Source organism: Rhineura floridana, chromosome 2, assembly GCF_030035675.1.
Source record: "Rhineura floridana isolate rRhiFlo1 chromosome 2, rRhiFlo1.hap2, whole genome shotgun sequence".
Taxonomy (NCBI): Eukaryota; Metazoa; Chordata; class Lepidosauria; order Squamata; family Rhineuridae; genus Rhineura; species Rhineura floridana.
The window spans coordinates 174,291,772-174,306,225 of record NC_084481.1 but is presented as its reverse complement, the minus strand read 5'-3'; the positions used below and the strand labels follow the sequence as shown (position 1 = coordinate 174,306,225).

At 41.0% G+C, this 14,454-nt stretch overlaps 1 protein-coding gene across 2 annotated transcripts in view; it reads right to left on the bottom strand.

Moving 5' to 3' along the window:
• Positions 1–14,454, bottom strand: part of RASGRP1 (RAS guanyl releasing protein 1) — a 93,004-nt gene that overhangs the window by 22,421 nt on the left and 56,129 nt on the right. For both annotated transcript variants that reach the window (XM_061611503.1, XM_061611501.1), the window contains 2 exons: positions 6,104–6,257; positions 1,001–1,174 (listed from right to left, as the gene is read on the bottom strand). In XM_061611503.1, the coding sequence (XP_061467487.1) occupies positions 1,001–1,174; positions 6,104–6,257 (328 nt within the window). The remainder of the gene's footprint in view (positions 1–1,000; positions 1,175–6,103; positions 6,258–14,454) is intronic.

Genomic DNA, 14,454 nt, shown 5'->3' with positions numbered 1-14,454 from the left:
AGAGGAAAGTATCACTTTCAGCCCAGTACAAATGCATGCAAGACTCCCCACCAGTCAATTTTAAGAAGTTAAAAAAATTATTTGCACTGATTTAAAATAATTAAGGGTAAAGGGCAAGAAGACAAAGGGGAAAGGTGTAGTAAAGAAAATAAAGAAGTCATTTCAAAAATTGAGTTTGAGCTAGATACTCACACAAAGCCAGGGTCTTCCTCACAAGTAACATAACATTTTGGATGGTCAGAAGGGTGATGAGAGACCATGACAGATAAAGGAATGTTGGCAACACTCCATTTTTAAGGACTCTTCACCCAGGTGAGCTCTGACTGACATGTGTTTCTGTCTAGCCAATCACAGGAATTGCATGTAGCCCAGCAAATGTCCCAGGGCAAAAGGAGGAAGCAAGCAAGGTGGCAAAGGCAAGGAGGTAGGAGCTGTCAGAGTGTTAGTTACTGATGGAGTGAGGACAAGCTTGTGTATTGGTAGGGAGCCGTGATCTCTTTGCATATACATGATGGAGCATTAGAGAAACTGAGTAATCTTAAAGGGGCAGGCTAGAGGTAGGCCAGAATTGTACTACAATGCCTACTCTGACTGGATCCTCATAGCTGTTGCCACTTGTGCCTGCTGCCACTTGAGCTCTGCCAGGGTGTGAGTGCTAACCCAAGTGGCACTGCAGCTACCAGTCATCCCCCTTGCCCCAGACAGGCTTACCCAGATATGGTGCTGCTGCTGGGATGGGAGCTGAGAAGCTGTTCTGCTCTGACTGGTGCTGAGTGGTCACCATGTTATATTTCCCACAGTGCATATGTGGTGCCAGCCACTTGACTCCCATCACAAGTATCACCAGAAAAACCTGTCCAGGGATTGCCAGCAGCAATGCCTGGGGTGAGAGGGAATGATAGTGGGGAAGGCCTGGGTCCAGTCAGCCCTATGGATGAAGGCCTGTTATTATTAAATTAAAAAAATGAATCAAACTCAAACAATTTACAGCTGAACTGACCTGGGCCACATGAATGAATTTGATGAATACTTCAGCTCGAAGCTGTGGTGTTGGCCTGTTGAGTACCATTAGTTGTACCCACTGAGAGATACCATTACAAAGAGCAATCGAGCGTTCCATGGTTGGATTGTCCTTCACACAGCCATTCATGATGTAGTTCTGGTAATCTGGAAACTTCAACAAAAAGGATGGTGGAGTAAAATCAATATTAATTCTGTTTCTATTTGTGTATTCCTCACACCCTGTGTTTCTACCATAAGATAAATATATTTTTCTATAAGCTGATATATAAACTTCACTTATCTTATGGGAGTTCAGAGCAATCGTCTGAAACCAGCCAAGTTTAGACTAGGAGCAGTTTGGAAAAGGGATCAGAGAATCTCCTCTAATATATATCAGTGACTTAAAGTCTTTAAAAGGCAACATGGTAGCTACATAATATAGTTGCATATAACATTCAGAGTGGCTTAATTTGTAGATGATGTGTAATGCATCATTTTCAGAATCACCATTACAAAACCGGACATTCTTAGTAGTCATATGGAAACTCTCCATGTGAGTAGAGCAATCCACAGGGCAAGCTGCTCTGTACATGGATCAAACTCTATACTAGAGGTGGGCAACCTTTTTTCGGTTACATTATCTCAGGGATAATCTGTCAGGGGCTATGTGTGGGCAGTGGGTGGAGTCAGAGGCATTGATGGGTGGAGCCTGAGGCAAAAGTGTTCTGAATTAGCTAATGTGGAATAAAGACCATCCTGCTTCAGTTTTCACCATGGCTACATCAGATTAGAATTCCCATTCCTATGAAAAACCCACTGGGTTTGCATTATGCTGGATTACACTTAAATAAGTACACAGAGGACAATTGTTATTATTTAAACAAGTGAAAGTAATTCCTGTCTGACTTTAGTGTGCAATGCACTCTCTCTCTCTCTCTCTCTCTCTCTCTCTGCAGAAGCCTATCAATTTATTTGCAGACAGCTAGGGGAAAAACTTCTTTTCTCCAAGCCATACAACCAGGAAAAGGGTTTTTAAAAAATCAATTTATTCCTATCAACTAACACACTGCCCCTTCCAACTGCTCTGAAACTACACAGAAAGAGGAGGAAATACTTAAAAAAGCTAGGAGGAAACAAACAGCAAGGAGGGAAATTCTGACAGAATGGAAGAATGGCAGGATGGAAGAAAGAGGCAGCTGCAGGAGGTGTCATAGCCACATAAAATGAATTCATATCCGCACAGCACCTGGGCCACAGGCTGTTCACCCTCTGCTCTATACAGAGACTATTTATTTATGTATTGGATTCTTGAAAATATATACAAGAAGAAAGCAAGATGCAAGCACGGGGAGATACATGCACCAAAGCAACAAAACACAAGTTAACAACCAACTGAATCCAGCATTCTGCTGAGGACAATCTGCCAGGATACATCAAGATTGTTTAAACATGTAGGGTCTGCTGTAAGATACCTCACCTCCAAAGTAACTTGAAGTGGTTTAATGCCATTTCTCTTAAACAAAAGGAACCCTTGCATAAAGTTTACGGGACAGAATATGGGCATAGGGTAAATGTAAGGTAAATGTAATAGTGTGTTCCAGCACATAAAAATAATTCTTATTTAGTACCTCAAACTATGCTGAAATGCACGTCTCAAAGAAATTAAATGTTTTATTTCACACATACATGAGAATCAGATTTAATAATCCCAGTGTTATTTAATTGCCAGTATTTATGAAAACCTTTTTTGTGCAGTTGTTCAATACTATCAGGAAGCTGAGATTTTTACAAGGTATTATCCTACTTGTAATCAATAATCATTAACTGTTTAACGATGAAATGTTAAGCATTATATAAGCATGGGAGGGGAGGTGCTGCTTCAAAGTATCAACCTCAACACAGAGACGTGACTCCAGCTTCCAAGGCTGTTAGGTTTTAACTTAGCACATGAGAGGAGTCATGAACCTAGAGCTTAAAATAAAAAGTACTGACGCATGACTAAGTGAGAGCTTTTACAGTTTATTCCCCTAACTGCTAAACTCACATTTGAAATTCCAGCAATGTTATTCAGGGAACAAGAGTATGTTAGGTCTTTTTGCTGAGGGATTCATTCTACAGCTTTAAAGCAATATGGTTAGGCATCTTCAAGCAAAGGGGTGAAGAGAATAAAAAGCTGGTATTTATTCACTAATAGGCAAAAATCTTGCAGTTTAAGAATGTACCTATAGCCCACAGATATTTCTATCAAACTTTAAAAAGCAGGGAAATTGGGCAGCTATAGTGAATGCAGCAAAGAAGCAGGACACCTGACCTCATCTCTGAGATATTGTAGTGCCCTACAAATTGGTCAAAATGCAAACACCATTTGGGTTGGTCTTTCACAGTCCAATCCACTTCCTGTGTAGCTTGGAAGAATTTGGTAACATGTGCCTCTGAGCATATGGTGAGTGGTGGCAAAACCTGCCATCTGCAAAGATGGAGAATTATATATTTTTTGGTTGGTGGTGTTCTTACTTTGCTTCTTTCCTGTGTTTCTAATGTTTCTACAGAGAATCTAATCTAGAAAATTTTATTTCCCTCATTATTCATCCTAGAAATCTGTCAAATTTATTTTTATTAATTTCAAAGCCTTTTTATTGGTCAATGTCATATGATGGTGAAGACAGCCTTTTGTGTTTCAAATTGGAGGTTATGCTCTATTTCTATTTTGGGTGCATTAACAGTTGAATCTGAAACTGCAGTTTGATGTAAAATCAGACTGATTACAATATGTTACTACTTCAGCAATGACTCTAGGTGTTGGAAAAAAGAGGATACATAAGAACATAAGAAGAGCCTGCTGGATCAGGCCAGTGGCCCATCTAGTCCAGCATCCTGTTCTCACAGTGGCCAACCAGGTGCCTGGGGGAAGCCCGCAAGCAGGACCCGAGTGCAAGAACACTCTCCCCTCCTGAGGCTTCCAGCAACTGGTTTTCAGAAGCATGCTGCCTCTGACTAGGGTGGCACAGCACAGCCATCATGGCTAGTAGCCATTGATAGCCCTGTCCTCCATGAATTTGTCTAATCTTCTTTTAAAGCCGTCCAAGCTGGTGGCCATTACTGCATCTTGTGGGAGCAAATTCCATAGTTTCACTATGCGCTGAGTAAAGAAGTACTTCCTTTTGTCTGTCCTGAATCTTCCAACATTCAGCTTCTTTGAATGTCCACGAGTTCTAGTATTATGAGAGAGGGAGAAGAACTTTTCTCTATCCACTTTCTCAATGCCATGCATAATTTTATACACTTCTATCATGTCTCCTCTGGACCCGCCTTTTCTCTAAACTAAAAAGCCCCAAATGCGGCAACCTTTCCTCATAAGGGAGTCACTCCACCCCTTGATCATTCTGGTTGCCCTCTTCTGCATGTTTTCAGCCTGCTATGTTTCAACCACTTCATTTAAGGAAAGGTGGGCACAGTCAATTAAAAACATAGAGCACACCTAGAATTTTGCTAGAATATATTTCACCTCCCACTCTTTTATCTTGTGCAAACGGAGACACTCCTGATGTCCACTGGAGACTATTCTGCAGAATAGTTGCCATTATTCCACAATTATTTTTGGAGTTTCTTTAGTGTAAATTTTGCAAAGTGTTGCTGTACTTCACATATTCACAGAAATAGAAAAAAAGAAAACGATTTCCTATAGGAAACGTCACTAAAATTGCAAAGTAAATCAGACATATTTAACATGACCATCTGAACTATATCAACTGTCTTAATAATGTTGCTTCCTCCCTGCTAAAACAAGATCAGCACAACACATGTCTTCTTTCTAATATTTGGGCAGATTGCAGGTGTTGCCACCACTCACCATATGCTCAGAGGCACATGTTACCCAATTCTTCCAAGCTACACAGGAAGTGGATTGGACTGTGAAAGACCAACCCAAATTGTGTTTGCATTTTGACAAATTTGTAGGGCTGTCCAATATCTCAAAGAGGAGGTCAGGTCTCCTACTTCCCTGGTGTATTCACTATAGCTGCCCAATTTCCCTGCTTTTTAAAGTTTGATAGTTATATCTGTGGGCTATAGGTACATTCTTAAACCATAATGTTTTTTGCCTATTAGTGAATTTCTCTGCTTTTTAATCTGGGAGGTAAGAAATGGGATCCTATGCAAGTTTGCCGAGAATGGATTGATCATTTGCATGCTTATTAAGTTCAGTGGCATTTACTCCCCTGCAATCGTGCTTAGGATAGGTGAAACTGACAACAGGGGATGGGGAGGGGAGGAGGAGGGAGGAGGAGGAGGGAGGGGAGGGAGGGCAGAGAGGAGAAGGGGGATGGGAGCAGGCAGGAGAGGGAGGGGAGGAGAACAGGTTTGATCATTTGCATGTTGATTGAGTTCAGTGGGATTTACTCCCGTGCAATCATGCTTACGATAGGTAAAACTGACCAGGAGGAGGGAGGGAGGGCTGGAGTGGGCAGGGGAGGAGCAAGAAGGAAGAGGGGAGGGGAGGAGGAAGGGAGAGCAGAGGGGAAGGAGGGGAAAGGCAGATCTGATCATTTGCATGCTTATTGAGGTCAATGGGATTTACTCCTATACAATCCTGGTTAGGATAGGTGAAACTAACCGTGGGGGAGGAGGAGGGAGAGGGGGAAGGAGCGGCAGGGGGCCAAGGAAGGGGGAGGGCAGGTTTGATCATTTGCATGCTTATAGAGTTCAATGGTATTTACTCCCGTTCAATTGTGCTTAAGATAGGTAAAACTGACGATGGGGAGGAGGGGGAAGGGGAGTATTGAAAGGGGATGGGGTGGGAGGGGCAAGAGGGGGGGATAGGAGGGAGGAGAAGGGAGGGTGGGTTTGATCATTTGCATATTTTTGGCATACACGTCTCTATCCTCCATCCACGCAAGAGAGAGGAATTATCACAGCTTGGGGTCACTTTCTAGCCAGGCAAAGCGCTCAAGGAGGGCCCAGAGCAGGTGAGTGACATGCCCTGGGGGGAGTCCTGGAGGGCTGCATTTGGCCCCAGGCTGAAGGTTTCCCACCCTGATCTATGCATAAATCCTGTTAAAAGAGACCATATGAATTATTAAATCTTAAAAATCCATCTGCTCACTGATATTCGTCGGAAGGATTTGAATTCAAGGTAAGTGAGGTGATCTGACAACTCCTCTGGTTCCAAATGATCGAAGAGTAGTGAGACTTTTCGTTTCTTACTACTGTTAGATTTTATCCGCTGTGTAATCTTTCTGGACCACTCTCGTGCATTTCTTTAAAAAGAAAGAGAAAGGAAAATAAAAGTGGTAATTTATCTTCTGCACCAAAATCACAACTAATTATAACTAAAAGAAGAAATTGGCATTTGTATCCTCAATGAAAAAATTAATTCTGACAGATAGGTCTCTCCATATACTTTCCCCAGGGGGGTGGGGGTTGCTGCACCAAGAAATTCCAAAAAATATATTCCTACCCATATTGAAACATCAAACACTCAGAAAAAATTTATCTGGCACCCCGGATTTACAGGGAGGTTGGAAAGGGGGGAGGGTAGTCTAAAAACTGGGGCGGCAAGGGTTTGTGTTATCTTTAATTTCTCTGCTTCTATAAATGTTATCAACTTCAACCACAAAAGGTTTATTCATCATAGTCTGGATGCCATTTTTATACAGTTGTTAACTACACCAAATACAGGGTGAGCAGCAAGCAAGTAAAGACAGAACTGTGGTTTTTGCTAACTTTGACCCCTGCACAGGCCCTTAATTCAGTATCACCAGTGCCATTATTTTTTTATCATTTCCGTACTCAAAGAAGAGAAAGGTCAACCCCCAACACCCCAGATTTTAATTTAAATATCTTCTTCTAAGGGGGAAACTCAAGTCCTCATATCAAAAGGAGGTTAAATTAAAAATCTGACATTTTGCTCACAGAAAGCCTCAATCAGTGCAAGCATCACCACTAATTTTCATCATGGTGTCTTGTCCAGGTTTTAAGGTGCTTTTTTCATCTTTGCCACATTTGCCATTGCAGCTGTTCATCATAGTCAATAATGTAAATAATGTTACTGAAAAAAATCTTAAATCAGATGCCTGAGGTTTTAATTTTGTGTGATACTAATAGATAATGAATTTACTTTAAGGCTTCTGAAATTCTGGGAAGTTGCTTTTTGTTAGCTTGAATGATATACCAGGTTCATGTAGGTGAAAAAATGTCTTTGTATGGGTTTGTTGGAATTACATTTTAAGGATCCTCTCACCTCTGGAGCTAATGACACCAACCGAACACATACACAACATAAAAGAAGAGACCAGTGCCAGAATTTCAGAAGCCTTAAAAAAAACCACCACTATCAACACCATGAGCCTAAGGACTTTCAGTCTAATGTTATGACCAATTTGTTTACGTAATTAGTATTTGTATCATTTCCAGGTTTCACAATTATTTTTTAAACTGAACATTAAATAAGTGGTGGTAGTTATACAGCCACAAGAGTGGCTGTATACTATAATCAGCATGGATTTTTCACATTCCGCAATGTTAACTTGAAAATACCATCCCATGCCATTCTGGTGCTTCCTATAAGCTCATTTCAAAACAAAACCTTACAGAACTTATAGTCCTGAAATCAGAAACGATTGCTTAACAACCCTCTACATTTTCACAGAGATAAACAAAGCAGTCAGAGAGAATTGAGAGTTCAAAGTGTAAAAAGAAAGGAAAAAAACAGACCCCTTTTGGACTTTTTTCTGTCAGTGGTCTCACAATTTGATGAAATTAATTAAAAATCAGCCATGTTCACAGAGTACCTGTAAGTACCTGTAATACTTTTACTGACCTTGCCCCATACTCTCACTTTCATCTTCTGCAGGTTAAACATTTAAAAAATGCCTAGCTGATTTTTAAATTAATTTAAGAAATTTAACATTAAAGTCAATGATAAGGCTGGGCATGCTCAGTAAGAAACAACCCTCAGTGTTCTAAAAACCAGACTCACAGATGCTTGGTTTGCCTAATCAGGAGGCCATACCCACACCAGACCTTTACTTGAGACATGGCTTCCCCCAAAGAATCCTGGGAAATGTAGTTTGTGAAGGGTGCTGAAAGAAGACTCCTGTTCCCCTGACAGAGCTCCAGTGGCCAGAGTGGTTTAACAGTCAGCCTCTCTGACTGAAGCTCTGTGAGGAGAACAGAGCATCTCCTAGCAACTCTCAGCACCTTCACTAACTACACTTCCCAGGATTCTTTGGGAGAAGCCATGACTGTCTAAAGTGAAACAAACATCTGTAGTGGATGTGGCCAAAGACAGTTCTGGTTTAAATTTGGGTGGGAGACTACATGTGCTTGCTGTAGAATAAAAAGGTGGGGGAAATGCTGAAAAGCAATGATACTGTTCACAAGGTTTTTCTTTGGGAAAAAAGCTTCACCTCTGCCCAGTGCCCACCTATGTACTCTCCTCCCCTCCCCCTCCATCTTCACCAATCCCCTTCCTCTTCCTGCCCTCCTCCTCCCCTCCCTCTCTCTTCCCCCCTTCCTGCCCCTCCCCCAGGTCAGTTTCACCTACCCTAACCATAACTGTACAGGACTAAATCCCACTGGAATCAAATTGCATGAAAATGATCAAACCTGCCCTCTCCTCCTCCTCCCCCTTGCCCCTTCCCTCCCCCTTCCCTTCCCCCTTCACTTCCAATTCCCTCCTTCACCTCCCCTCTCCTCTCATGGTGAGATTTTCCCATCTTAAGCATGATTTCACAGGAGTAAACCCCATTGACTTCAATAAGCATGCAAATAATCAAACCTCCCCTACCCTCCTCCTCCCTCCCTTCACCTCCCTTTTGCCCCTTCCCTCCCCTTCCTTCGTCCTTCCCACTCCAACCACCTCCTTCCCCCACTTGCTCCTTCAGCTCCTCTCTCCCATCCCTACCCCCTTCCCTCTCCTCTCTCCTCCTCCTCTCCCATGGTCAGTTTTACCTATCCTAATGATGATTGCACGGGAGTAAATCCCATTGAATTCAATAAGCATGCAAATGATCAGACCTGCCTTTCTCCTCTTTCCCCTCTCCTCTCCTTTCTTCCTGTCTTTTTCCTCCCCTCTCCTCTTCCTTATTCCTCCTCCCCTGCCCACTCCAGCCCGCCCTCGCCCCCTGTCAGTTTTACATATGCTAAGCATGATTGCACAGGAATAAATCCCCTTGAACTCACTAAGCATGCAAATGATCAATCCTGCCCTCCTGCTTCCCACCCCTCCTGTCTCTTCCCCTTCCCCTCCTCCCCTACCCCTGTCCTTCCTACTCTTCCCTTCCCCATCTTCTGTGGTCACTTTCCCCTATCCTAAGCATGATTGCAGGGGACTAAATCCCATTGAACTCAGTAAGCATGCAAATGATCGATACATTGTCAGCAAACTTGCACCGGATCCCATGTCTTACCTCCCAGATCAAAAAGCAGAGAAATTCATTAATAGGCAAAAAAACCCCTTGTGGTTTAAGAACGTATCTATAGCCAACAGGTATTTCTATCAAACTTTTAAAGGAGGGAAATTGGGCAGCTATAGTGAATGCACCAGGAGAGCAGGAGACCTGACCTCCTCTCTGAGATATTGTACTGCCCTACAAATTGGTCAAAATGAAAACACAATTTGGGCTGGTCTTTCACAGTCCAATCCACTTCCTGTGTAGCCTGGAAGAATTTGGTAATATGCCTCTGAGCACCTCTGAGGGAGGAGGGGTGGAGGAAGATGAAGGGGCAAAAGGGAGGTGATGGGAGGGAGGAAGAGGGTAGGGTAGGAGAACTCCAAAAATATTTGTGAAATAAAGGCACTGACTATTCTGCAGAATAGTTTCTAGTAGACATGACGAGTGTCTCAGTTTGCACAAGGTAAAACAGTGGGAGGTGAAATATATTTTATCAACATTCTAGGTGTGCTCTATGTTTTTAATTGACCATGCCCATCCTTCCTTAAGTGGAGTCGTTTCAGCATAGCAGGCTGAAAGCATGCATCTTGGGCAAGCCAAGTTTGTTTTTTTCCAACAGGTAAAGTGATTGCTTAAGTAGCAACATATTGTAATGAGTCTGATTTTACATCAGAGTGCTGTTTCAGATTCAACTGTTAATGCACCCAAAATAGAAATAACCTGTACTTTGAAACAGAAAAGGCTATCTTCACCATCATATGACATTGACCAATAAAAAGGCTTTGAAATTAATAAAAATAAATTTGACAGATTTCTAGGATGAATAATGAGAAAAATATAATTTGCTAGGTTAGATTCTCTATAGAAACAGTAGTAACACAGGAAAGAAGCAAAGTAACAAGAACACCAACAACCATGCAAAAATGTAATTCTCCATCTTTGGAGACGGCAGGTTTTGCCACCACTCACCACATGCTCAGAGTCACATGTTACCAAATTCTTCCACACTACACAGGAAGTAGATTGGACTATGAAAGATCAATCCAAATTGTGTTTGCATTTTTACAAATATGTAGGGCAATACAATATCTCAGAGAGGAGGTCATTTATCCTGCTCCTCTGGTGCATTTACTGTAGCTGCCCAATTTCCCTGCTTTTTAAAGTTTGATAGAAATATCTGTGGGCTATAGGTACATCCTTAAACTGCAAGGTTTTTTACCTATTAGTGACTTTAAGTTTATAGTTAGACTATTTACAGCACTTACTACAATTGTACAGCCTTAATTTTCCTATAAAATTCTACAGCTCCACTGTAAACATTTACAGGAGTATTATAAAGAAATCAATTTACTGAAAATAAAAGTATGTTGTCAAGTACTTTCTTATCAAGGTAAATTCATTATCTATCAATGTAACACAAAATTAAAGCTTCAGGCATCTTATAGAATTTTTTTCAGAAACATTATTGACTATGACGAACCAGCTGCAATGGCAAATGTAGCAAAAACTTTTTAAAAAACACCTTAAAAACTGGACAAAACACCATGATGAAAATTAGTGGTGATGCTTGCACTGACTGGGGCTTTCTGTGCACAAAATGTCAGATTTTTAAATTAACCTTTTGAGATATGAGGACTCAAGTTACTGACAATTTTATAAAATGGTCAACTTTAGGATTTTCCCACTTAGAAGAAGATACTTAAACTCTGTGGGGTTTACCTTTATCTCCTTTGGGTAGGGATTTGGCAAAAACAATAATGGTACTGGTGATACTGAAATTAAGGACCTTATAGAGAGGTCAAAGTTAGCAAAAAACACAATTATATCTTTGCTTGCTTTGCTCACCCTGTATTTGGTGTAGTTAACAACTATATAAAAATGACATCCAGACTATGGTGAATAAATAGGGTTGCCAGGTTCACGGCCTGAGACTGATCCTGTATCTTTAGGAGAAAATAAAGTCAGCCAAGTGCAGGTGTTCTTGCAACTCTTTGTAATGGGAAAAACCACAAGGTGGAATTCTCCCTTTCCCCTGCACAATTTTTAAAGATACAGAAGACCTCTTTGAGGCCGGGCCTGGCAACCAAGAGGTCTTCTGTATCTTTAAAAGGTGTGTAGAGGGAAGGGAGAATTCCACCTTGTGGTTTTTCCCATTACAGACTTGCAATAACACCTGCACTTGGCTGACTTTCTCTTCCCCTAAAGATACAGGAGCAGTCTCAGGGATTGAACCTGGCAATCCTACTCAATATGTGTAGGAATGATATATTTGTTTTGGATGTTTTAAAAAAATGGTACAGCAACCACATATTCAAATCTGGTGAAATCTAGTGGAATGACCCCTTTTCTTAGCAAAGAGATTAATTAATTTCACTATTTTTCTGTTTAGTCAGGCATCCGTGCTTAACCTAATTAGCAGAAATAATATTACAGGCAAGAATTATTTCTTTCATGGAGAGAACTGCTGGAAAGATAAGAGCATTTCTCCCTGGGATTTATACTTAACCAGATAAAGCATCCAGCAGTAAATCAAGCAAAGACACAAGAACAGGAGTTAGATAATCAGAGATGTGGCATTTGCATGAAGTTATCTTGATATAAGGTAACTTCTCCTGCAATGAAAAGATATAACTTTGGAAAGAAGGGATTTTTTTAGCTTTAAAAAATTTTTTTTTATCAGAACAGTTTAGCAAAGGGTTGTCAGATTCAGGGCCTGAGACTGATCCTGTATCATTAGGAGAAAAGAAAGTCAGCCAAGTGCAGGTGTTCTGGCAACCCTGTAATGGGAAAACCACTTGGTGGAATTCTCCCTTTCTCCTGCACAACTTTTAAAGATACAGAAGACCTCTTGGTTGCCAGGCCCAGCCTCCAAGAGCTCTTCTGTATCTTTAGACATTGTGCAGGGGGAAGGGAGAATTCCACCTTGTGGTTTTTCCCATTACAAAGTTGCAAGGACACCTGCACTTGGCTGACTTTCTCTTCTCCTAAAGATACAGGATCAGTCTCAGGGATTGAACCTGGCAACCCTAGTTTAGCAAAGCAACAGGAAAACAGTTAAAAGCCCTCTCTCTCTCTCTCTCTCTCTCTCTCTCTCTCTCTCTCTCACGCACACACGCACACACGTACACAAGCGTCTTCCACTACTGATTGCAGCAGTATTTCATAAAAGAAAAACAGAGACAAACTACACACACAACTGTCAGTGCAATCATACACATCTCAGCTTAGAAGCAGGTCCCATTCAGTTCAACAGGGCCTCTTCATAGCTAAATAAGATCGCAGCCTGAGTATCTCATGTAGCCGGCCCTCGGCTGATGCAAACCACCTGTTTTTCTGTTATTCCTACTGTCACATTAACAGAACACTGCAGTCACTTTAAGGACCTGCCATTCTTTTAGTATCTCAAACAGAGAATAATGTCATTGGTCACTTAAAAAACCACTCCTGTGATTTTAACAGCTTAAAAATAATTATTTTTAAAATATAAAATTCAGCAGAGATGCTTTCCAATAGTGTTAAATAAACATTTAGTTTATGGGTTTTATACCTGGGATGGGTTTGGGGTTTGATATTTTGGAACTTTGGGGGGTTACAGTTTCAAAATCAAAAAATTGCTTTTTCTTTTCAGTGAAACCAGATGGTAAAATTCGGACATGATCAATTCATATTATATTGTAAATCAGTATATTCTGTTCTTACATGACTGTCCCAGTAGATTCCCATTCAAGAGACTGGTCAGACCCACAACTGTTTAGCTTTGGCAATGCTGCAGCCTCAAATGCTCCCAAACCATTCACTGGGCCGTGGCTTAACCAAAGCAGATAGCAGAAATGTTTTTATTTTGATTGACCTTTGTTTTCTGTGTGAGTTTCTATTATAATATTCACTAATAGGCAAAAACCTTGTGGTTTAAGAATGTACCTATAGCCCACAGATATTTCTATCAAACTTTAAAAAGCAGGGAAATTGGGCAGCTATAGTGAATGCACCAGGGGAGCAGGAGACCTGAACTCCTCTCTGGGATATTGTACTGCCCTACAAATTTGAAAAATGGAAACACAATTTGGGTTGGTCTTTCACAGTCCAATCCACTTCCTGTGTTGCGTGGGAGAATTTGGTAACATGTGACTCTGAGCATATGGTGAGTGGTGGCAACACCCACCATCTCCAAAGATGGGGAATTACATTTTTGTATGTTTGTTGGTGCTCTTCTTACTTTGATTCTTTCCTGTGTTACTACTGTTCCTATATTTTTCTCATTATTCATCCTGAAAATCAGCGTCAAATTTATTTTTATTAATGTCAAAGCCTTTTTATTGGTCAATGTCATATGATGGCGAAGACAGCCTTTTGTGTTTCAAACTGGAGGTTATGCTATATTTCTATTTGGGGGGCACTAACAGTTGAATCTGAAACTGCAGTTTGATGTAAAATCAGACTCATTACAATATGTTGCTACTTCACCAATGACTCTAGCTGCTGGAAAAAACAAACTTGGCCTCCCTAGACGCATGTGTTCAAACTGCTATGTTTAAACTACTCCACTTAAGGAAAGGTGGGCACGGTCAATTAACATAGAGCACACCTAGAATTTTGCTAGAATATATTTCACCTCCCACTCTTTCATCTTGTGCATCCCGAAACACTCCTCATATCCATTGGAAACTATTCTGCAGAACAATCAGTGCCATTATTTCACAAATCTTTTTGGAGCTTTTTTTTAGTGTTGCAAAGTGTTGCTGTACTTCACATATTCACAGAAACAGAAGCAAAAGAAAATGATTTACTATAGGAAACTTCACTAAAATTGCAAAGTAAATCAACATATTTAAAGTGACTACCTGAACTATATCAACGGTTTTAATATTACTTCCTCCCTGCTAAAACAAGATCAGCACAACACGTTTTGTTTCTGTTATTTGGGCTGATTGCAGGTGTTGCCACCACTCAGCATATGCTCAGAGGCACATTACCCATTTCTTCCAAGCTACACAGGAAGTGTACACAGGACTGTGAAAGACCAACCCAAATGGTGTTTGCATTTTTACAAATTTGTCGG